Source organism: Ambystoma mexicanum, chromosome 8 (assembly GCF_040938575.1).
Source record: "Ambystoma mexicanum isolate Mex_15411 chromosome 8, UKY_AmexF1_1, whole genome shotgun sequence".
In the NCBI taxonomy this organism is placed as follows: domain Eukaryota; kingdom Metazoa; phylum Chordata; class Amphibia; order Caudata; family Ambystomatidae; genus Ambystoma; species Ambystoma mexicanum.
The window spans coordinates 397,836,925-397,862,776 of NC_090929.1; the positions used below are offsets into that span (position 1 = coordinate 397,836,925).

Below are 25,852 nucleotides of genomic sequence, written 5' to 3' on the forward strand. Positions count from 1 at the left end.
TACAATTTCTGGGTGCCCTAATTCAAACAGAAGATGGGCTCGTCTTCCCTATTCCAACGAGAGAGTTCAAAACATGTTGTTCTAGATCCCTCAATAGGAAGCCAGTCGTCGGGTAACCGTACGGAAAGCCGTGTGGGTCTTGGGGATGATGGCATCCTGCGTCTTCTGGTTCCACACGCCCGTCTGCACATACATCCTATGCAGGAGTGGCTCTCGAGCCAATGGTGTCAGGCAAGCGGTCAGTGGGACGATCTAGTAGTTGTCTCGACAGCTCTCATTCAGTCTCTGCAGTGGTGGTCGAAGGAGAACCTTCTGAAGATGAAATCCTTCACCACCCCTGCAGTAGAAACCACTCTCAACCCAGACAAATCCCTGTCAGGATGGGGAGCACACTTCTACACCAGACAGCGCACAACATGTTGTTACAATCAGTAGCAAACAAACATAACCTGTTGGAGCTACATGCTGTGTTCAAAGCTCTGAAAGCCTTACAGAAACAACTACAACGTGAGATAATTCTGGTCCTTACAGACAGCACCAGAGCCATGTATTACTTGAATGAACAGGGGGGCACCCACTCCTCAGGGCGGTCCAAACTGTCTCAGAGCATTTGGAAATGGGCACTCAAACACATGTTCCTCCAATCACAACATGTTCCAGGGGAACACAATCTTCCGGCAGACGTGCTCAGCAGAGATGCGCAACTACCCATAGAACACAAGTGTCGCTTCCACAAGTACATCTTACACAACATCTTTGAAGAATGCGGTCATCCAGACATCGACCTTTTTGCAACACTGGAGAATGCACAATGCCAAGACTACACCTCCAGGTATCAACAGAGAAAGTCCAAGGGAACGGTCTCTGGATAACATGGTCAGGGAGATTTGCCTACACTTTTTCCCCCAGTTCCTCTCCTCAACGGGATAGTTCAAAAGATCCACTAGGAACAAGTTACACTAATGTGGGCTCGGCAGCCGTGGTTTTCACATCTCAATAGATTGTCACTTTCCCCTCCGGTGAAGCTGCCTTGCCCATACAACATGCTCTCCCAAGATCAGGGGACAACACTACACCCATGCCCTCAAAAGCTCTACTTGGATCATGAAGTCATAGAGTTCGGGCATCTCCAGCTGCCTCAAAGGCGTATGGACATCCTTAGGGAGACATAGAAACCTAATACAAGACACTGTTATTCCAGTAAGTGGAATTGCTTTGTCATTTGGTGCAGTATTAGGAACATCAACCCTATTGAATGTTCAGCGACACACACAGTCCTTAGACTCAGGGCTTGTTATTAATTCACTAAAGTTCCACCTTGCTGCCCTTTCTGCTTACACCCCATCTCAAAGCAAAGTTTCCTGGTGGAAAGTCCCTGTAATTAAGGCTTTCATGGAAGGGGTAAAAAGATTTTACCCTCCTATTTCTAATCCAACTCCCGGATGGGACTTGAATGTTATTCTTACCAAATTAATGGGACCGCCTTTTGAGCCAATGCACAAAGCTAGTCTTAAGGCTCTCGTCTGAGACCACTTTTCTGGTGGATATTACCTCTATTAGGAGAGCTGGTGAACTGCAGGCACTCTTAGTTCAAGACCCATTTGTTACCATTCATAAGGACAGTGGTTCTGCGCACACACCCACGCTTTGTGCCTCCATTTATTTCTAAATTCCATGTAAAGCACTCCATCGAACTTCCAACTTTCTTTCAGAATCCCACTAATTCAGCTGAAAGAAGCCTCCATACACTAGATATTAGGAGAGAAGTAGTGTATTATCTTGATAAGACAAAACCACCAAGAAATACAGACCAATTATTTGCCTCAGTTGCCGCTGGTAGACAAGGGGACCCTGTCTCTAAGTCGCCAATCTCTAGATTGTTAAATGCATCCAAATGTGTTGCTCTCTGGCTAAGAGAGATTTGCCCTTTATGCTTAGAGCACATTCTACTTTAGGCACAGGAGCTACTATCACCTTGATTGCAAATGTTCCTCTTGATTATATTTGCAAAGTGGCTACTTGGAGTTCTATTCACACTTTCACTCAACATTACTGTTTAGACGCACACTTGAAGACTGATTCTCAGGTGGGCCAGGTGCTGTTAAATCTCTTTGCTGCTAGTCCTTCAAATATCCCACCACCATCTCCTGGTACTTGTTGCTAGTCTATGCACAGCGTGTGATTCTAAGCAGATTCACAAGCATCAGAAGATATATATTATTTACTGTATTTGTATTTCTGGTGCTTGTATCTGCTTAGTTTCACATGCACCCACCCTTCCTCCCCTCTTGGAGTTGGAGGAACATAGACAGCTTACACTTTCTGTTCTTTTGTACTGTCTCAAGCTTTGTCTTCCGGCTCCCTCAGGGCAGAACCAAAACAGCCAGCGGGACCTTGATGTGTGAAGGATCTTGGGTACACTACACATCACGTAGGGATAGTTTTACAGACACGCCTGTGTGATTTGGGGTGGTCTGGTGTCTGCTATAATTATACTATAGGTAAACAGGGCTTTATATCTTATTGTTCTGATTTTGTCTCCTTGTTTGTTTGCTAATGTTACCCAAGTACAGATGTCGGAAACGTAACGTTGGCTTGGGGTTAGGTAGGGAAAATGTGGGGACTTCAAAGGTTGTTGGAAAAGTTACAGGGCAGACAGTGGATGGGCATGCAGGACTTTATATGTTAGTTGGCTGAGGGATTTTGGCGATAAACAAGAGGCTAACAAATCTCAGGGAAGGGGCTGAGTTCCTCACCATGCTTTGCTAACATGGAACATTCGGGGCCTGAACACGCCCATGAAGAGGAAGTTTGTCCTGTCAAGGCTGTGTGACCTAAAGGTCTCAGTGGCCTTCCTCCAGGATACTTAATGGCTCAGAGTTGACGAGCATTGGCTCGCCCATAGGCGGTTCCAACAGGGTTTTTACGGAACGGGTGGGGTGAAGAGAGGTGCTGCAATTTTGTTCTCCAGGGAGACTCCCTTCACTAAATCTGCGATTCTTGGGGTTGTGTCAGTTTATGGGGCAGTTTACTTTCTTCTCTTTCTATGGACCTAATGAGAAACAGGACCTCTTCTTGCCCGACCTCTTACCTAAAGCCATGACGTTTGCTGAGGGAAAGCTAGTGATGGGTAGTAACTACAACCTTCCAGATCCAGACACTGACAAAACACCCACTTCCCCACACGTACTGACTACAAGAATGTGTTAACTTTTGCTAAACTCCTTAGGGAGTTGGGGCTTCTTGATATCTGGAGGTTTAGAAATGGCTTGTGCAGAGAATATACACACTTCCCATGTTTATAGGAGCTTCTCAAGGATAGACGCAGTACTGATGACGCAGTACTTGCGCCACAATGCCCTCTGGCTGCTGCGCGCTTTATAAATGTTAATAAATAAATACATTTGCTGTCTCCCTGCATCCCCGAAATTAACATTGGCCATAGAACTCTCTGGGACCACGCTCCTGTGCTGCTGCAACTCCAGTAATGGGCTGGGAGCCCTCGGCTCGTCTACCTTGGAGATTGTACGACCCGGTAGTAAGATAGATTACTGTTCCAGGAGATGGCGCAGGCTATTGCAAATTACTTTGACATGAATGCAGGTGGGGAAAAGCCTAGTGATCTAGTCTGGGACTCTATGAAAGCTGTGATCAGGGGCAGTTTATAAGCCACACTTGTGCCTATAAGGGGGGGGGAAGAGTAGGACACTTTGTAGGAGAAGGTTCGCTTGAAGGAAGAGGAACATAAGGTTGCTGGGACACTAAAAGCTATGCGTAAGTTGAAGGAGGCTACGGCCAAGCTGGAAACGCTTGGCAGAAAGGACAGCACCATTGATGCTAACAACAAAGCACTGTTATACCAAGGGGAATAACACCAACAGCTTATTGGTCCATAAATTAGCTGGACTCGGGTCCCTCAACATCTTGACCCTAAAAGACAAGGATGGAATCCTACACTATGACACCTCTAGTAAAATAGAGCTGGTGTATCGTTATCACTCTCACATTATGGCGAGCGCGTTCACTGATGCCACGACCCGAATGGACTGTCTGGCATCAACAGAACTCCCGGGCCTGGACCCTGGGGTATGCCAGAGCTTGGATTGGCCTATACAAGAGGTGGTTGTGGAGCAAGCCATAAAGCACTTAAGGATAAAACACTGGGCACAGATTGCTTCACTTCCCAGTTTTACAAAATGTTAAGGTCTCTCTTGACCCCTCCTTCCGCCCCCCGCCCGCCACCACCTTACTAAGCTGTCTAACATATTCCCATCTTGACGGGCTTCATCTTTTTTTTTTAACTTGTTTATTGTAAATCAAGGCAGGTTGATAATTACAAAACATTGTCAGCAACAATCATTCAGGCATGTTGGTCCCCAGTCCTTTTTTCCGGCCCGATCTCCCCCCCCCCCCCCCCCCACCTGTCCCACCTTCCCCTCGGTCCTCGGAGGTGGATTCCTCCCGCCTAGATCACCTATTTTGCGCCTCAAAGTCTATGTGTCTTCCTCAGGGATCACTTGGTCTTTCAGGATGCATCGAGCCCTGGTGGGTTTGTAGGTCAGAGCGGGGAAGCGCTGGTCGTATTCAAGTACTGGGGCCTAAATATTCTGCAATCGGTGGAGAGTTAACGCCTGCGCTGCCGTCACCTTCTCCGCAATCAGAATATCCCAAAGCTTAGTCCACCATTGGGGCATGTGAGGGCCTTCCGGGGATTTCCAGGAGCGGGCCAGCACCGTTTTCCCTGTTAGCAGACAGTGTGTGAGTAGTTTCGATCTGGTGCCGGAGCGTGGGTAGATCGCGGGAATCGGGGCTCTTAGCAAGACTGGCTCCGGTTCCAGCGGGATCGCCGTTCCGGTGATTTGCGTGATGGTTCCCAAACACGTCTTCCAGAATTGCTGAATCTTTGGGCAAGCCCACCACATATGAAAGAAGGAGCCTGGGCGGCCACATCCCCTCCAGCAGGAATGGTCTAATTGTGGATTTATGTGGTGGAGTCTAAGGGGCGGGTAATACCACCGTAACATGATCTTATATGCGCATTCCCTATTGGTGATGCAGGTGGATGAGGCGTGAGTTCTGGTCCAAATGTCTACCCAGGTTTGGTTGTCTATTGAGTGACCCAGATCTGCCTCCCACTGGGCCATGCAGCAAGTTCTTGCGATCAGGAAGTCACCTAAGAAGCGCCTATACAGAGTGGATACTTTCCCACGAGCTGGAACATCTCCAAGTGTGAGTTCCAGGGTGGTGGGAGGGCGTGTCGCTGCTTGCAGAGTTTGAGGGTGCGAGCACCAGTGGCGCAGTTGGATATAGGTGAATCTGTCCCTTTCGTGGAGTTGGAACTTTTCCTTACATTGCTCAAATGTGAGGGGCCTCTCTCCCCGTATATAGCTGGCCTATAGTCTCTAACCCGCCATTTATCCAGTTCTGAAAGTTGCGGGGGTGTGCTCCAGGTGAGAATGCCGGATTATGGAAGACCGGGGATCGTAGGTTCAGGCCTCTTGGCACTCCCTTACTCTTCAGCGCCCAGTCCCAGGAGCTTAGGTTATGTTTGGTTGATAGGAGGAGGTCTCCCCAGTGTGCTCTGAGGGGGGGTGGGGATGTGTGGCAAAAATCGCAGGGGTACGGGCACTTGCAATTGTTCCAGTTCTACCCATCTAGGGCGATTTGTAGTAATTTGCCACGCCTGGACCTGTGCTAGTTGAGCTGCCACTCTGTATGCCCGTAAGTCTGGGACCCCCAACACTCCCAGTCTAGAGCCCCCTAGTAAGGTTCTGAGGGGGATTCTCGCTCTCTTACCTTTCCAGATAAATTTCAACATCTTTCTCTAGATATCGCAAAGAGTTGGTGCGGAATCGCTACTGGGAGGGAGGCGCAGGCGTACAGGAACCTTGGAAGGAGGGTCATCTTGCAGGCTGTAATGCGCCCCAGCAGTGAAATCTCCTGGGTCGCCCAACGTTTCAGGTCTCCTTCCAGTTCTTTGAACAACCGGGGGAAGTTAGTTTTATATGTGTCTTTTGGGTCAGCTGGGATGTAGACCCCTAAGTAGGGGATGGCTCTTTTTTCCCATGTTATCGGGCACATCTTGGCCAGTGGTTCACCCTCTGCCGGGGTGAGACCGATGCTTAGGGCCGATGATTTATCGAAGTTTACTGTAAAGCCTGAGACCTCACCATAGCTGGCTATTTCTTGTAGCGCATGTTTCAGGGATGACTGGGCCTCCGAGATCATGAGCAGTACGTCGTCTGCATATAGGGCGATTTTGTGTTGCGTGGGGCCACTCTGTGGGCCTTTGATCTGGTTGTTTCGCCTGATTCTCTGAGCAAAGGGCTCCATGGTGAGTGCAAAGAGCAGAGGTGATAGTGGGCAGCCCTGTCTGGTTCCGCAGGACAGGGGGGGATCGGAGCCGAGCTGTGCCCGTTGATTCTCAGGAAGGTTCTTGGTCTGCTATAATTAGCTAGAATCATCGTTTGAAATGCTGTGCCGAAGCCGAAGGCCCCCAGGGTGTGTTTCATGAACGCCTAATCCACCCTATCAAATGCCTTGGCTGCGTCCAGTGCCATTAAGACTAGTTTCTGGGAGTTCCGGGAGGCAAGGTCTACCAGGTTCAAGGTTCTCCGAATGTTGTTTCCTGTCGTGCGGTGTAAAATGAAGCCGGCCTGATCGGGGTGGATAATCTCCGGTAGGATGCGACTCAGGTGATTCACCAAAATTCTGGAGTATATGTTTGCGTCAATGTTCAAAAGTGCAATCGGCCTACAGGGGGTCAGGTTTCTCTGATCTTTTCCTGGTTTGGGCAAGAGGATGGTGGTTGATTCCTGCATCGATGGGGTTACTGATCCAGTTTCCCTGAAGGAGTTGAACAAAGTTACTAGAGGGGGAATCAGCTGGGATCTGAATAGTTTATAGAATCTGGTTGAAAAGCCGTCCGGGACTGGGGCCTGTGTTTTAAGTGATTTAATGGCCTCCTCAACCTCTTCCTCTGTAATGGGCTTCTCCAATTCGCTCTTCATCGCGTCAGGGAGACGGGGCAATGCTGCCTTCTGCAGGTATTCCATCTGTTGTGGTAGGTTCCGTGGGGTTGCCGTCATGATTTGGGTCAGATGGTCTGTTGCCAATCGTTGCTTTTCGGGTTCTGAATATAGTATGACCCCATTGGGGTCTCACAGGCCGGTGATCGTATTAATGCATCTCTGCTTGGCCAATTTGGTCACCAGGAATCTGTTCGCCTTGTTGTTCTTTGCGTAGTACGACTGTTTGGCTTTCGCCATCAGCAGTGCGGTTTGTTCCGCATAGTGGGCTTCTAGTTTCTTCCTCGCCATGCGTATGATTTGCTGCGTCTTAGGGGACCAACCTTTTTCCCTGAGGACTGCCTCAGCTTCCTTCAGCTCCTCTTCCGGAGCTATCCGAGTCTGTCACCTATCCCGGTTATAGGCCGCTCCCTGGGTGATCAGGGTGCCTCTAATCACTGCCTTCATGGCGTCCCAGTTATTCGCCAGCGAGGTGTCTGAGGCTGGATTCTCGTCAAAGAAATTTCTTATCCCCTGTGCGATCTTGTCTCTTGTAGCCATATCATTCAGGATCGGGTCGTATAAAGACCATTTACGTAGATTATCGAGTTTGGGGTTCTGGGCCCGGAGTTCCAGGATCACTGGGGCGTGATCATATATGACACTTTTGCCGATGGATACCTCCTTGATGAAGGCCAGGGTTTGCCGGGAGGTCAAGAAAAGGTCGATCCTCAAAGGTTCGGTGAACGAATGAATAAAAGGAGTAGTCTATTTCGGTGGGGTGAAGCACCCGCCATGTGTCTACTATCTCTAAGGACCTGAACAGCTGGAGGAGGCTTAGTGCTTGGGCAAAATCGCTTGGAGTCGGGGGGTGCGATCTGTCCTTGATGGGGTCAGGAACCCCTTTGAAATCCCCTCCGATTATCGTTTGGCCCTCTACGAAACGGGCGAGAGACGAGCCCAGGGTGTCATAAAAGTGCGATTGACCAGAGTTAGGGGCGTACACCGAGATAAAGGTATATAGGTTTCCTAGTAGGAGGCATTTGACCGCTATATATATCGGCCTTCCGGGCATGTTTTCGTTTCCAGAACCTGCGGGTTGAAGTCTTTTCTAAAAAGGATCACAGTGCCTCCCTTTTTGCTTGCTCCAGAGGCGAAAAATTGAAGCGGAAATAGCCGAGAGCGAAGCCGAGTAATATCCGCCGGCAGCAGATGAGTTTCTTGGAGCATGGCTACCGCAGCATCTTCGTCCTGGAGTTTTAGTAGAATTGCTTTTCGCTTGTTAGGAGAGTTCAGTCCATTAACATTTAGGGAGAGAAGCCTCAGGATTTCGTGGTCTGATGTCCTTTCTTTCTCTATTACTTGGGTTGGTGGGGAGCCGGGAGCTGATGATTCAGCTGCCATTTCCACTGTGAGTCTTTAGCGTATCATCCTGCGCTTGAGGTTTTAACGCGGGACCCCAACAGGGGGCCGCAACTTTAACTGACGGGTGGGCAGACATTGTGAGTAGGACGCACCCTTGGCCAACAGGGCCAACTGTCCCATCGAGTATTGTGTACTGTGGGTTTCCAAGGAACCAGAGGTGGAAAGTATCCTTGGAATGGCTATGAGCCATGGGTATGGCCCGCCGCCTCCGTCTTCGAGGCTTATCAGTTTAAGAGTGAGGTGGTGGTTCCAAATTTAGGTGAGGCCAAGTGAGTTTGGGCTAGGATGATGTTAGTATCTGGGGACGCAGGAGATCCTCTGATCATCTCCTTCTATTGTTCCGCTGTGTTGTCGACAATGACGATCGTCTAGGCTTTGGGGAGGGGAGTGGTTCAGGGTCCCCAGCCCCCTCTGGGTTCGGCGTGGAGGGCTCCCAGGGCGAGGTCGGGTGCATGATTTTCTCCGCGTCCTCCAGGTGGCTAATCCGGCGTAGGGTGCCTTTGTATGTGAACTGCAGAGCCGTCGGGAACAACCATCTGTAGCGGACCTGCTGGTCCTGGAGGAAAAGTGCCAGGGGTCGGAGTGCTCTCCTTTTCTGTAGGGTGAGTAGTGAGAGGTCCTGGTAAATCTGAAGTGGAGTGCCCTGGAAGGTGATATCCTCCCCTTGGCGGCTGATCGCTGAAATTGCCTCTTTGGTCGTGAAGAAGTGGACCCTGGTAATAACATCTGGGGGGGGGATCTGAGTCCACCCCCCGGCGCGGGCGTAGCCTGTGGGTCCGGTCCAGCAAGAGCTGAGATTTATCCAGGTCCGGGAGTAAGGCCTCGAAGAAGCTCCCCACGTAGTCCCATCAGCTTGTTGTCGGGGACGGAGGTTGGGACCCCCCAAATGCGGAGGTTGTTGCAACGTGCCCTGTTTTCAAGGTCCTCGTGTTTAAACTCCAGGATCTCGCATTTGTGTTGCAGGGTATTAATGGATCTCTGCATTTAACCTAGAGTGGTAGTGTGATCCGAGTCTGGTCTTCGACTTCTCCGAGTCTCTGTTCGACCTCCGTAACCCTCTGGTCTGTCTGCTCCACTTTGGTGGTAAGTTCTGAAAGGCACGAGCGGAACTCTGACTTAATGTCTGCCATGAAGGCTATTAGGTCCCCTTTAGTAGCGAGGGCTCCCCTGTCCTCTTGTGGTTTCTGTGGGGTCAGTTTAGGAGGATCTTGCTTCTTATTTTTATCCGGTGCGGCGAACATGGTGGATATATCCGTGCCCTTGCTAACTTTTGATTGTCTGGACATGCTGGTTGTGCTGGGCGGTCTCGGCTGGAAGAGTCGCGGAGGGGACTAGGATTGTGAATATCGCTCCAAGCTCACTGCTTGATCTGGTCCCAAAGAGTCCAGAGAGTTGTTGGGGCAGAGGGTTGTGTGCTTCCGCCGCTAGCTGTCAAGGGATATTCGAACGAAGCAGAGAAGCTGGCGGGGAGCAGCCGTTGCCCCGCAATGTTCCAGGTCACTGGGTGGGTGGATGGGCCGGGGCGCTCCAGGAAGTGATAGGCCTGGGGGGACCTTGGGTGATTGCTGGGGGCCTCTGCCTCTTCAGCAGGCTAGGTCCGGTTCAGGACGCCTCAATGTGTGCGTCAGGGCCCTGAGTCCGCTCAGGAAAAAGGGGGGGGGTTCCAGCACCCCGCTCGCAGCCGAGCATACGAGCCGCCGAAAGAAGCCCCTGCCGTGGACACCAGTCGCCCCTGGCACGATCCGGGCGGTTCTGTGTTGGCGGGTTTGCGGGCCCCTGAGGAAAGTCAGGCGTCCGTCTGCTCTTCCTCCTTGGAACTCCACAGCTGCGTCACCGCGAGGCACGTAGTATGCTGTTATGCTCCGGTGTGGCCGCCATCTTGTTTCCTTCGGCTGGTGACTGGGGCAGGGTTCGGCGGCTGGATTCGGGTAGAACGGTCCTGCGTTCGAGGATCATGTTGGGCCAGGTTGTGCTGTGTAGGTTCCGGTCGCCTTAGATGGTGTTGGCGACCCGGTAGCCTCAGCGGAACCGCCAGAATTTGACGAAGGCGGCGGGCATCCCACGGGCAGCTTCAGAGGAGCGACCACATCGATGGCGCTCCAAGCCACGCTGACGGGCCTCATCTTAAAGCCCAATAAAGACCTGAGCTCCCCTGACTAGTTTCGGCCAATCACGATCATGAACAGCGATGCCAAGATCTATTTGAAAGTTCTGGCTTAGCGGCTGATGGGGGTGCTTCCTGGCCTGATCCACAGGGTCCAGACAGGGTTTGTCGACACACAAGTGCACATAACAATATAAGGAGGGTTTTGGGTATAATAGACTTAGGCGAGCGGGTAGGGCATGAGATGGGAGTGGTCTTCCTTGATGCCCATAAGGCTTTTGACCAGCTGGATTTGAGATATTTGCTAGCCCTTTTACATTCTCTGGGATTTGGCCCTGGTTTTAGGAGTTACCTCTTAGCTAACTATGAAACCCCCACCACCAATATTTGGGTCAATGGGAGAGTAACTCACCCCATTTGGATTGCGAGGGGTACGAGGCAGGGTTGCCAGTTATCTCCATTGCTCTTTGCGCTGTCCATGGTGCCATTCACCGGAATGGGTCAGGAACAATGTAGGTATAACGGGGTATACGACTCAAACAGCATCGACTGACATAGTAAGTGCGGTGAGGGCAGGGGGCATTTAATATTGTTTCCCTTCATTTTTGGCGCTTTCTCCCTCTGTCCAGTTTTCTCAAATCTAGGTGTTATGGCATTGACTGCTGTCTCAAATCTAGGTGTTGTTGCAATTACTACTTTGTCCCCCATTTTAGGCACTTTCTCCCTCTATCCATGTGTCGCAAATCTAGGCGTTAATGTATTTGCTACTGTGCTCCCATTTTAGGCGCTTGCTCCCTCTATCCAGGTGTCTCAAATCTAGGTGTTATTGCATCTGCTAATGTCGCAAATGTAGGTGTTATTGCATCTACTACTGTCTCAAATCTAGGTGTTATTGCATCGACTACTGTGCCCCCATTGTAAGTGCTTTCTCCCTCTATGCAGGTGTCTCAACTCTGGGTGTTATTGCTTTTACTACGGTCTCAAATCTAGGTGCTATTGCATGTACTACTGTCACAAATCTGCATTTACTACTGTGCCCCCATTTTAGGCGTTTTCTTACTCTATCCAGGTGTCTCGAATCTAGGTGTAAGTGCATTTACTAGACTTCGGTGCCTCGCTTGACCCAGATAGCTCTGACCTAAGCACCGCCTACCTGCAGCTTCTCACTCAGACCTGAACACTCCCACTTGCTGCAATGCTCCATCACACAACCATGACTGGCAATTTCAATTTGACAGGAACAAAGCAGTAACCAAGTCCACCTCTCCACCCCCACAACTCTGACCCATCTACAACACACTCAAAGCAGCACCCCCGCACACAGCCACTCAACATACGCATCCCAACAACTAAAGAAACCCTCTGGCAAGCCAATAAGTACCACGCACAGCCCACCACCGCTAATCTAGCACCTTCATTCTCACTCTCTATCCCCATCCCCGGCAACAGAACCCTCTTACACTCCGACCCTCTACACCCTTCCTCCTCTCATCATACCCTCTCCAACTCTCAGACCAGAAGAGCTATTTGCCGCACCATGAATCGCCCCTCCCCTAACCCGCTCCTACCCCTTTGTGCACACCCTCCCACTCGTCAACCGCTGAGAATGACCCTCAACCCCCCTTTTCCACACACCGCGCTACATCCAAATCCGCTCTGGCACTCCAAACACATCCTCCCAGCCATTACCCCAACATCTGCACCTCTCGGAGAAATTCCCACCCTGGATCAGTTCCACCGCCCTCATCTCTCCCCGCCTTACCCAGAACCCCTTGAACCCTCCTCACTTCACACCATACCAAGCATTCATACGTGGGGAACGCTGCATCGTTCCACTAACCCCACCATTCTGCCATTACGCATACCCTCCTTCCACCCCATCTCACCCCCTTCATACGAAAACCCGGCATCCCTTAAGCGCGCCCAACCCACTCGCACCACCACCAACCTCGATCTCCACTCAGTCAAGCACCCTCTCTTCTCCACCTGCTATGCCCACCCCACACACCCCTCCTCAACATCCCCTCGCCGGACCACACATTCCCACCCCTTTCCCTTCTCTCAGCATGAAACACCTGTCTGTTTCCAGATTTATCACCTTGTCCCTTTTCCCCCTCTGACCCCCCTACCCTCTCGAACACACTTCTTGAACCCAAACGCACAGAACTCAGTGGGGTGAGCTGAGGGGTGTAAAGACCAGCCCTCGCCCTCTCCTTGCCTCACCTGCACCCCTTCCTCCGACCCCACTGCCCACAGTCCGGATGTCGGGACCTCCTCACTAGCCATTCCCGACTGTCTCTCTTTGAACACAACCTCTCGCCTTCCACCTGTACACATCCACCTGGCTCTGGACTCTCACCCCATCCAACAACTAGCCGGAACCCACACACCACACTGGCACCACTCCCCGCCCCCCACCCCACTCTTTCGACCCACTTCTGTCTCATGCAAACCGGCCACCTCACGCTCACTCTTCCTTGCTCCTGACCCACCTCCTCAAACAATATCCCGGACCCAAACTATACCCACCAGCCTTCAATTTGGTGCAGTCATTCCGACTATTCGGACCCTTCCGCCCACACCGCCCTCCGCTGCTACTGACACTTGCCACTCAGACATGCCCTGTCCATCTGGCCCCTAGCATCAGGGGAACCAACACCTCCCATCAAGTCTCCTGTCTCCTATTCAATGGCCGCTCGACACAGTATCTTTGACCTCCTGTCCTCTGACCGTCTCAATCTCATCTTCATCAATGAAGCATGGTTCGCAGACGATTTCGAACCAGTCACGCTCAATGCTTTGCCTCCAAACTATGTGCTCACCCCTCACAACAGGCCCTCCAGCGGTGGCAGAGTTGCCATCCTATACAAATCTCACATATCCATCTCACTCACCGAAACCCAGCCATGCACAGCTAACTGCATCTAGTAAGAGTCTCCCTGCTGCCCACTCTCTCTTACAGTTTCCTACTCAACTACAGGCCATCGGGATACGACAGACTTTGCCAACAATCTCAGTGACTCACTAGCAACCACTCTGGTCAACCACACAGCACTCTCTACTGGGGGAATTTAATATCTGGTTTGATGTGCCCCACAACCCAAACCCTGGTTGGCAGCCTAGAGGCACTCGTCCTCTCCCGGCATATCACAGGTCCCACTCACATGGGATGCCACACCCTTGATGCAATCTTCAGCTCCTCTGACCTCGCCTCGGTATCCAGCCCCAAAACCCTCATCTGGACAGACCCCACAACCTAGCCTTTCTCTGTCCGCACACCGGCCCCACCACCCAAGTCCCACCATGTCCCCCCCACACGATCACAAATGCTGGAACAAGGTCAAGGTACTGCCTGACCTGACTGAAGCCCTGCTACGCACACTCCGACCTCAGATGGACCTCTACCAATCAAATCCTTCTTATCTTGGCTTAAAGACTCACTCCTCCCTCTCACGCCCACGTGTCCCACTCCCACCCGCAAAGGACTTACCCCCAAATGGTTCACGACTCACATGAAGACTTTCAAAACCTATAATCGCTCCCTAGAGCGCAAATGGCGAACATCCAACACCCCTCTTAAGAAATGCATGTTCCCCCACCATCACCGTAACTACAAATCTGAGATCCGAAAGGCCAAAAAGACATACTGCAATAAAAGAATCCTGAACTGCTGCAGCAGTAGCAAAGAGCTAAACAGGATCATCTAGGAATTCATGAAGCCCTCCTGCACCATTGCCCAGACCAAGTACACGCAAACGCTCTGAGACTCCCTCTCCCAGCACTTCCACAGTACAGCACTGAACAGGACGCCCACCCTTAATGCCAAACTTTCCAAACTCACCCCGCCCAACACCTGCTCTTCAAGATCCCGCATCACCCGACCCCGTAGCGCCATCCTTCAACTCCTACAACCCCATCTTGAGTGAGGAGTTCCTCAAATTAGTGTCCAGCAGCAGACCCTCCAGATCCCCCCCTGAGCCTTGTCCCGCCTCTGTCCTCAAAGAAATCTTCACTTCCACCTGTGCAGGAGAAGGGGCGAGGTCCATACTCCCCTCTGGCATCTTCCCAGAACCCTTCAAAGTAGCGCATGTCAAACCCCTTCTGAAAGAGCAGGTCTCTACCCCCCCATCCTGTCAGTCAGTTACAGGCCCACCTCCAACACTAGATTCCTGGCTAAACTCATCGACCGCTCTGCCTACTCTCAGCTCAACCTTTTCGCTGAATCCAACAACCTACTAGACCTCACTCAGTAAGGCACCGCCCGTCACACGGATCTCGATCTGGGATGACCTCAAAGTCTTGGCAGGCTCTGAAGGAAGCAAAACACTGGTTCTGCTTGATCTCTCAGCAGTTTTTGACACCATTAGCCACTCAATCCTCCTCGACCAACTCCACTCCCTAGGAATAGGAGACTCCGCACTGAACACGATTGTCTCATTCCTTAACAGGAAACAAATTGCTTTCCTCCACCCTTTTACCTCCTCCACTCGCCCTGTGACCACTGGTGTACCTCATGATACTTGCCTCTCACCTCTCCTTTTCAACCTCTACATGACACCGCTGCCAGGGATAATCTCCTCGCACAACCTCACCTGCTATAATTACGCTGATGACACCAAAATTATCCTGAGAATACCCTAAATGAGCTCTGATCCATGACCAAACCTAGCAGTTTGCCTCAGAGATATAGACCTGTGGAGGACAAGAAACCACCTCCTTCTTAACCCAGGGAAAAAAGAAATCATGATGTGTGGCAACACAGCTCTACTCCCGCAACCACTCCCATGGCCCACACCCTCAGCACTCTTTCCACCCACCCCCTCCCCTACCTCCAACACAATGGACTTGGGCCTAACCCTGTTCCAACAGATCAATAATGTATCTGAATTCTGTCAGTACCACCTCAGGTTTCTGAGACTCATCTTCCCTTACCTCTGCTACCCCAACAGATTGGCATCTATTATGTCCATTGTCATGTCCAGGCTGTATTATGCGAACTCCATGTACTTGGGTGCACCAGCATACCAACTTAACAAACTCCAAAGATTCCAAAACACAGCTGCCAAATTCCTCTTTGCACCGGGATGACGGGACCACATATCGCATGCTCTCTGCACCCTTCACTGGCTCCCTATTGGACAAAGGGCCACGTTCAAAATCCTTTGCATCACCCACAGAGAAGTGCACAAGGCTGGCCCGACATACCTTTAAGAGAAGATTATGCCCTACCGCCCAAAACGCACCCTAAGTTCAACCACGGCCCACCTACTAGTGATTCCAGCCCCCAATTTAGCCAAGTCACTGTGGAATTCACTGCCTTCCCACATTCAAAACAACCAGAACTACATGGCCTTCCGCAGAGCACTCAAAACATGGCTTCTCTGTAATCCATGAAAAGGATCGCTCAAGGCCACCAATTAGTCACCAATGGCCAGATTACAGAAAGAGAGGCATGATCTCAAAAACAGGAACAATTGGGACACGGAAGCCGGTTAATAAGACATTGCCTCAGAAAAGTAGGAACTGACGGGGCACGGAAACCAGCTTGGAGACGGGCAGGCTCTGGGCTAGGCAGCTGTGGGCTGTACTCACCCCGGTTCGACCAACAAGGGCCTAGCAGCCCTCTTTGTGCCATCTAGTTGACCTTGCCCCCCCAACGCTACAAATGCCATTGCCCACGATTCCAGACCCAAGACGTGAACTCACCATATTCGTATGCTGTGAACAGGCAAGCCCACTGCCACCCACCCAGACATGCCCTACGCTCAAAGACCAGGAGATGTCTCTCTGCATATATCAACCTGGAAACTAGAAAGCAACAAAACCCTCAAACAAGCATACATACTACCTTCCAATAAGGAAGCAAAGTGCAATCATTCCAGGAGATGCTAACCACACTCATACAAATATATCCACAGACCCCTACGCACCACCACACTCCCAGACCGTAATAGCTCCTCAGGCAGCTAAATACGACTGGCCAAACTTTACCCACCCGGGAACTAACACGCAAAGCCACCATTGCAGGCCACCCCGCCAGCAAACTACGTCTGGCCCTGTTCCCTGCCAACCTATGTCAAGCCCTACCCACCTAATTATCAACTCACAGAGCCACCACTGCAGAGCCTCATAGCACTTATGTTTTAAACATTACGGTTCGGTCCCATCATGCCACCTATCAGACACACAAGGTTGTATATGATCAAATGAGGCAACCCTGGCCTACCTAGGAATAAGGACAAGAACTTCTGCACCGGAGGCTCAATAGTGACTATGCTTGGCTGGACTCTCCGGAGAATCATGTGATAACCACAAACATGTCAGGAAATACCCAGCCTCCCGCCATAAAACCATGACCAGGGATCCAGAAAATGGGCCCTCTGACACCTGCAACACAGCCTCTGCAAAAGTACCGTCCAGCCGGCCTAACACAACATAATCCGCACCAATCTCAATCCACTACCACAAACCACCAGGACAGACACGGCCTGCTCTTCGAGCTCCTAAAGTAACCAAGAAGTAATAACAGACACTCGTTCCTACCAATATGCTCACTCTCCACTTAACACCAACAAACAATAGAGTGCAGCTATACCCCTCGATCAATTTCAGCCTAGCTGCACACATAACCTACACTACTCCTTGAACACCTCAACAGTCTGTTAGAATGCAGTTATACCCATAAAATTGCACTGTACCATAACGTAACAATACAAGTTGTCGCTATACGTGGACGATGCCCTAGTCACATTCGCGGCTACAGTGCCATGTATGGCCGCTCTACTGGACAAACTCTGGAGGTTTGGCTCAGCCTCTGGATTTTTAGTTAATTACCAGGGTCTGGCGCTCTATATCTCTCCCGTATCCGAATGACTCCTGTGGAACCTCTGCCCGATTTAAATGGTCATATGATGCAATAGACTACCTGGGGTTTAAGATCCCGTCGGCAGTGGGCAATCTCTTTCGGCTTAACTATCCTCCCCTCTTCTCCAAAGTGGGTAGCTCTCTGCATTTCTCAGGACATCTCTTGGTTAGGCCCAGTTGCGGCGATAAAAATGAACTTGGTACCCAAACTGCTATACCACTTCTTGGTGCTCCCAGTACAGATCCCAATGGGGAACTTCCACGTTCTCCAGAATAAAATATTTTCATTCATATGGAAAGAAGAACTCGAATCCTAAAACAAGTCCTGATGACGAGTGTGAGGCTGGGAGGTATGAGGGTTCCAGATCTCTACACTGTTCATGTGAGGGGCGTCATCTCACCCTATATGGCTTTGCATAGATCAGGACCCATCACTGATCCCCCCTGGGCCAACCCCCTTCACTAATGCCAAACTATATCTAAGGGTTTTCCCTCTGCTATCGGCGACTTTGAATTTCACTGCGTCCTAGATCAAGACAGTTGGGAGATGGTGGGTGTCACAGGGACAAAGTCCTCTATCCCCAGTTTGAAGGTAATCCAGATTTCACGCCTGGGTTTCAGAGGAAATGTTTTGATAGATGGGAAAGGGGCAGGCTAAAGGAATTTAGGCAGTTGTATTCAGATAGTCACGCAGAAGTTTACGAATGCCAAAATATGTTTAGCCTAGATGAAAATGAGAGATTTAGATGTGCACAGCTGTCTCACTGGGCCTCCAACACTGATGTAAAGGGAAGAGCGGTTAGATCCCTGCCTGCCCTAGAACTTGGTTACCTAGCAACACTGTCCAAGGTGAAAGTGGATAACTTAATAGGCTCTTGGATCAATTTGCCCAGAGTAACAATTACCATATATGTTGAAATTGGAGCAGGATTTGGGAACCCATATTGGGGAGAAATCTTGGGACCGCATCTGGGCTAGGAATCGCAGGATTTCCCATTGCGCCACTGTCAAACAATGGCAACTAAAACTACTAAAACTATGTTATTGGTGGTATCTCCCACCTGAGAAGCTAAGCAAAATTAATCAGGGGTATCCTAGCACATGCTGTAGCGGCTGTGGCAAGGTCGGGACGTACCTGCACACGTGGACATGTATGTACGAGAGCAACTTACTTCTCTCTCATGATATGATATAAGTAATTTATGATGCGCCTGTACAAGTATTTCTAGGCGCGACAAGAAAAGAAGTGAAGGACAGATGGAGGACAAAACAACAATCTTACTAGGCCTTGTGTCATTCAGATCGTGCAAGTACGGGGTAGGGGGAATGGGGAGAAGTGCCTGGGTGAAGGGGAGAAGGGAGAGTGCAAGTAACTCATAAGGGCTGCCAGGAGTGGCTCATAAGTGCAGAGAGTCAGGGGACTGTAGAGTTACAGATACAGTCCCTTTAAGTGGTAGGGGGCCCAGAGGCAGTGCAAGGGCAACTTGTCATGCAGGACCCTGGATCCGTAAACTCAGTGGGTGGCCAGGTAACCAGTGTACGCAGCAGTTGGGGAGATCAGCAGGGGAGAGGGAGAGGGAAAGAGAAGTAAAAAGGAAGGTCTTGAGTTGCTTTGGAACCTTAGATGGTCCTGCTCAAGTTTGAGAGAGGCAGGGAAGGCTGTTCCAGAGGGAGGCCCCAGCCGAGGGAAGAGATCTACCCCCCCCTCTCTGCCCGAAGAAGCGGCTGACCCTCAGAGAGTTGAAGGTGGATGAGCGGAGGGCTCCAGAAGGAAGATGCTTGGGAAGATAAAGTTGAATGTAGTGTGGTTCCTGGCCCCAGAAAGCCTTGTGGGCGATAGTGTCTTGAACTTGATCCATGTAGCCACAGGGAGTCAGTGGAGAGATTTCAGGGCTGGAGAGGTACGATCCATGGGCTATCATATTGAATCAATCACTGATGTTACTATGCCATTGGACCAACTCATGATACTTTTGGGAGACACAGAGGAGGGAGTTCACCCATTGGGGGAAGTTGCGCCGCCTTGCTCTCCCATCTCTTGCTCGCGGCGAAGATTACAATAGCGCGCAATTGGAAAACACCAGAGGGGCCAAACATTTAGAGGTGGTGGGACAAGATTTGGGAGATCTTGTGGCAGAATAATTCGCGGCCCTGTCATTAGATAAATATGACAACTGTGTGGGGATTTGGCTCCTATTTTATTTCCTATGTTAACAATGAACTCCCAACTGTGTATAGGCCTACTATATATAAGTATACGGCAGTATAAGTATATGGCATTGCTTTGATGACTAGGAATGTGAAGCTAGGGTTAAATTCCGAGGTGGAGTAGTGGGGTGCAGGAAGGCTGAGAGGAAAAGAGGGAGATTGAGTTGGCATTGTGAGGGAATCGGCACGTGAACTTAACAATTACTTAGTCATGTCTTCAGTAAGTTTGTGCTATCAAAAGCCAGTTGTCTGACTGATTTTTTAAATTGAATAAAGTTGTTTAATACAAATAAAGTTCAAGTTCCTGAATGTCTAAGCCACCTCTTCCAAAAGGAAGAGTTAATGTGTGCCAGGCAGCCCTATGGTGTACACCCACACATGTAATCCTCAACCAGAAGAAGTGTTGCTTATTAAAATAAGAATGGTATTGCCCACAAGAATGGGATGCGAGGTCTGTTAACTTTTGGTTCTTGTGGCCAATTGCACTTTTGCGTAATTTGCACATATTAAATTAGTTGATCAAAGGTAGCGGGCGCCCCTCTCTCGCAAGAACAGACATGATAACCTGTTCAGTGGTTATTAACCACTTGAGAGTTCGCAGCCACTGCTTTTACTCACTGTGCCTTTCACAGATGGGAAATATCCATTTGCACATCAGTCTTTGTCCTGCCCAGGGGCAGTCCAGCACCGAAATACAATGGCAATTCCAATCTGAACGAGAGTACCACCAGCAACCCCATACACGTGTTTCACCCTTGTTGGGGATCATCAGTGAGGTGAAGCTGATGCCTCTCTAAGCACAGTGAGAGGGAGACCACGTCTGGTTGCCCCCAGGAGACCTAGGGTTACCAATCCCAGGTTCCTTAAAAAATAGTTTTACAAAGGTAGCGGGCGCCCCTCTCTCGCAAGAACAGACATGATAACCTGTTCAGTGGTTATTAACCACTTGAGAGTTCGCAGCCACTGCTTTTACTCACTGTGCCTTTCACAGATGGGAAATATCCATTTGCACATCAGTCTTTGTCCTGCCCAGGGGCAGTCCAGCACCGAAATACAATGGCAATTCCAATCTGAACGAGAGTACCACCAGCAACCCCATACACGTGTTTCACCCTTGTTGGGGATCATCAGTGAGGTGAAGCTGATGCCTCTCTAAGCACAGTGAGAGGGAGACCACGTCTGGTTGCCCCCAGGAGACCTAGGGTTACCAATCCCAGGTTCCTTAAAAAATAGTTTTTCAAAGGTAGCGGGCGCCCCTCTCTCGCAAGAACAGACATGATAACCTGTTCAGTGGTTATTAACCACTTGAGAGTTCGCAGCCACTGATTTTACTCACTGTGCCTTTCACAGATGGGAAATATCCATTTGCACATCAGTCTTTGTCCTGCCCAGGGGCAGTCCAGCACCGAAATACAATGGCAATTCCAATCTGAACGAGAGTACCACCAGCAACCCCATACACGGGATTGGTAACCCTAGGTCGCCTGGGGGCAACCAGACGTGGTCTCCCTCTCACTGTGCTTAGAGAGGCATCAGCTTCACCTCACTGATGATCCCCAACAAGGGTGAAACACGTGTATGGGGTTGCTGGTGGTACTCTCGTTCAGATTGGAATTGCCATTGTATTTCGGTGCTGGACTGCCCCTGGGCAGGACAAAGACTGATATGCAAATGGATATTTCCCATCTGTGAAAGGCACAGTGAGTAAAAGCAGTGGCTGCGAACTCTCAAGTGGTTAATAACCACTGAACAGGTTATCATGTCTGTTCTTGCGAGAGAGGGGCGCCCGCTACCTTTGTAAAACTATTTGTTAAGGAACCTGGGATTGGTAACCTTAGGTCTCCTGGGGGCAACCAGACGTGGTCTCCCTCTCACTGTGCTTAGAGAGGCATCAGCTTCACCTCACTGATGATGCCCAACAAGGGTGAAACACGTGTATGGGGTTGCTGGTGGTACTCTCGTTCAGATTGGAATTGCCATTGTATTTCGGTGCTGGACTGCCCCTGGGCAGGACAAAGACTGATATGCAAATGGATATTTCCCATCTGTGAAAGGCACAGTGAGTAAAAGCAGTGGCTGCGAACTCTCAAGTGGTTAATAACCACTGAACAGGTTATCATGTCTGTTCTTGCGAGAGAGGGGCGCCCGCTACCTTTGTAAAATTAAATTAGTTGATGTCTGCGTATTTGTACGACCTGCGCTTTATTTCCATTAGGTACAGTTGCGAGGTTTATTGTGGTTAGCTAAACTGTACTGTGCTGCCCGACCGTATTTGCGTTTCTTATTAACTTGGTTTTAAAATCTCGTTAACATTTCCTGATTGATTCAGAATGAAACGCATAGATCAATATAAAAAGTCAATGTTATCGTATAGTTTGTGTTCACATGTTTGCCTTGAAATTGAATGACCCTTTTTCCATTATGTTGAACAAATTGTGAAATATTGTATTATCAATGTATTCTGTCATATACATTTGTTTTTACGTTTGGACTTCTATTTTGTTTTATTCATGAAGCACATGTATTCAAAGTTTTGTAAAGGTTTTTTGAAATCATAAACTAAGAAGGGGCTATACAAGTAACATTTGCGAAGATGTACACCATCCCAGGGAGCACCCCCATTTTAATGAGAGAAATTCAAGCCATCATCCTTTTCTCCACCTTCGCTTCCAGGGCACTCAGCCTTTCCATGTACTTACTTTGTAACAGTTTTGCCGGCTCCCTGGCGACAAGGATCCCCAGGTATTGCAATCTCTCCCCAGGCGCCAATGAAATCCCCATTGCTCACCAACGTCTATCGAAACTGGAGTTAATGGCAGTAGAGTGCCCCAAATGCGCTGACTGATTAAATTTTTGGGACAATATTCACCCTTTGGTTTGTGACAGAACTCACATGTCCTCTGCAAACGGTGATCACCCAATAGTTTTTGCTAGTATTTTCCTCTATCACGGACTATTGCAATGTAGATACTTTATCATGCCTTAAATTCATGAGTGTTGTGCTGCTCATCATAACGTACGAACATTAAACATGTTCGCAGTTTCTCTAAATGAAGTAACATGTATTTGACAAAATCACTTTCACGTGCCACAACCTTTTTACAGAGGTATTTTTATTCAGCTATGAAGGGTGCCAGGGATGAGTTTACCTTGCTATTATTTAAATTTATTTGAAATTGTGCACACAATGTGCAGTCTGATTGACTGTTCACACCACATGAAACGTGCTGCTTCATGTTAGCTGCTGCGTCCTTTGTAAGAACTGCTTACTGATCACTTTCCATAAACAAGTATTTTGTTTGCTCTGATGTTAAGGAACAAGACAGGGTGATCAAGGAAAAAGATGCTGAACTTGTGCAACTGTTTAATGAACTCAAAAATCTGGTGAAAGTAAATGAAGAACTTGAACGGAACAGTGCTTGCTCACTGAAGGAGAAAGATGGCGTTATATCAACGCTCCAGGAGTCATTAGCTAACAGGAATCACGATGCAGAGGTATGTTGAACACCAAAATCCATAAATACGTTTGCAAAATAATGTATTGGTGTTCTATTTCTCAAAGGCTTGTCTCACTGTGTAACAGGTTTACTTCTCTGTACCTATAATACCTTTGTTAAATTAGCGGGATGCTAATTCCAGCTGCCATTTATGAATATTCTCAAAATTCTATGCTCAGAATTCCGTATGGTGAATCTCTACAGGCTGTTTTGGGGCCATTCACCACCACCTCCCTTTATTGCCCTTTTTTCTCTCTGCTTATTCCCACGTCCTGTGCACTTTCCTCCATGCTTGTGTGAATCGTTGTTCAATTGGCGGCAGGATGGGTAAATTTTTACAGCAAAAATCTTCAACTTGCTTTTGAAGCAAAGCCAGTTCACATGCACCTGGCCTGTCCCACCATAATTTGCCCTCTGGCTTTGCCTGCCGGTACTTTATTCACATCTGCAAGACTAGACAACCAGTACACATGGGAAACATTTTTCTTCTTGTTACAATTAAACTTGATTTTATTTTACTTGCTTTTGCAAGTCCTGCACCCATATGTACCTAGCCTCGCTTGGATAATGTTTCCAAAGCTACAAACACATCCTTCACCAAAAAATAGGTAGAATGCTCCTTTTTTCATAGCACCCTGCACTAGTGACACTAAAGTGTCTCTGGACCCTATAGGGACCCTATGCAGTTGTATGGTACCTGTCCCATGCCTTACCCAAGACCACTCAAAGGTTAATGTACAATGGCTAATCCTGCCATTGATGGTTTACCTGGACATGTATTCAGGGTACAACTTGCGGTGCCTTATTCTCGCCTTAAAAGCAAGCATGAAGGCTAACCAGGATGCTGTCACCAAGGTCATTATGTCCGTTATGGGTGGTTTACTTTTATGATTAATAAAATCGCATCAGAAGGCACTGGAGAGGTGTCTCCGCTTTGATATACCACAGATTTGAGGGCTGTTAAAATGGCAGCCAGTGCTGTTGGCTATGTAAGGGTTGTTCCTAAAATGGCAGCTTCTGCTAAAGCTATGGGGCGTCCACTGGTCCCTCTTTTTCAGATCCATACAGATGAAATGTTGACCTTGCCCATATCTGTCTGGGGGACAGTTTATGGCCCCCTGCATCCATTGTTGTCCATATTATCTGAAGGTAGTGCCAGTTCAACCCCAAACTCTAGGTTTTGCATGTCACACTTATCCTGGATCTCTTCTTAATTTATGTCGGAGCCTGAAGAGAAACTTTCTGGGTCTTGTATTGTCCATCTATGACAACATTATTGGCTCGAATACCTTAACCAGCCCAAACTTGGAAGCTCTGGATTCAGTGAATGTAATTTAGCTGATGTTCCATCAGCCTCTTCAGGGCACTGTTCTTTTACGGATGAAGTAACCTCTCTTTCATCACTCAAGGTTACACTCACCTGGTCTCTGCGGGGGCGATGGGGCACGGTTGGAGCCCTCCCTAAACTTGGCTCCCCTGGATAGAGACTCCCTCCCGCAGCTGCTTCTGAGCCTGCTGTTCTGGACGCTGGTATTGCCCCTGAGAGAAGATGAGAGGCAATGAGAATGGCGTGGTGGTGCCGTGAATACCCTCGACCCTCTCATGCCAAAATGAAGTGCGCAAGCGTTTTTCCATGCAAGCTCACCTTTGGTTTTGTAATGCTGAGCTCTCCATCCTGCTTCTTGTAGCAGGGGCGCGTAGAGTGGACCTAGTTGCTTCACTAGTCCGTGGAAGTGGTGATCCAGACTGGCTGCGACCAATCCACTTAGAAGGTAAGTATTTTGGTTATGATTAATGTTTGTTATATTATAATGTCTTTTGCCTTGATTATTAATAGTAATTCTTGCAATATCTTATCTCTTTCCAATAGGTGTGAAGATGGCAGATCGGAGCCGTGGAGCGAGTCTGGGGTTTCCCTGAAGATGATGGAGCTCCCGAATTAGCTGGTAAGTTGGCCTTTATAATGGAACTCTAGACTCAGGTATGGCGCAGCCAAGCGTTCGTTATTTATATGGCTTCTAACCTGTTGTGTTCTTTTTCCCTTGCAGGAGAAGACTGGCGGCATAGAGCGGAGTCTGGATGCTTGAGAGCAGCTCCGCGGCTACAAGATTAAGGTACTGCGAAGATGAAGAAAAGAAGTGGAGCTCCGGCATTGCAGGATGCCCGGATCAGGTGAGGAAAGGCTGCGACTCTGATAGCGATGGTATGCAGGTAAGATGCGCGCACAGCAATGGAGCGGCTGGAATCAGGTAAGGTGCGCCTTCAGCGATGGAGCGGCTGGAATCGGGTAAGGTGCGCCTTCAGCGATGGAGTAGCTGGAATCAGGTGAGGTGTGCCTTCAGCGATGGAGTTGCTGGAATCTGGTAAGATGCGTCTTCCGCAATGAAGTACCGAGATCCAGGTAAGTTGGACTTCAGCGATGGAGCAGCTGGAATCCAGTGGATGCACGACGAGATGAAGAACAGGTAAGGGCAGCGGAAGCGTTTATGCTGCTGAAAGCAGAAAAACATGAAGCGGGGGCATGTGGGTGGGTTCTCCTTAAATAGGCGGGCTCTGGCCCCTCTCTTAGGCCCTGCCTTGCGGCTCCACCTTGCCCCTCCCTTGAACTCTTGCACGTGCCTTCCAATGATGTTCTATGGCCACGCCCTGCCCTGATACACGTGCCCTAGGCACAGAGTGTGCAAAGCACCTTTTTCTATGAGCCTGGCGCCAGAGGTGCCAGGACTGGGTCCATATGGACCTTGGTG

At 49.4% G+C, this 25,852-nt stretch overlaps 1 protein-coding gene across 5 annotated transcripts in view; it reads left to right on the forward strand.

The window, feature by feature from the left end:
- CDK5RAP2 (CDK5 regulatory subunit associated protein 2) overlaps positions 1–25,852 on the forward strand; it is a 2,172,192-nt gene that overhangs the window by 680,770 nt on the left and 1,465,570 nt on the right. For all 5 annotated transcript variants that reach the window (XM_069609888.1, XM_069609889.1, XM_069609892.1 and 2 more), the window contains one exon: positions 22,924–23,103. In XM_069609888.1, the coding sequence (XP_069465989.1) occupies positions 22,924–23,103 (180 nt within the window). The remainder of the gene's footprint in view (positions 1–22,923; positions 23,104–25,852) is intronic.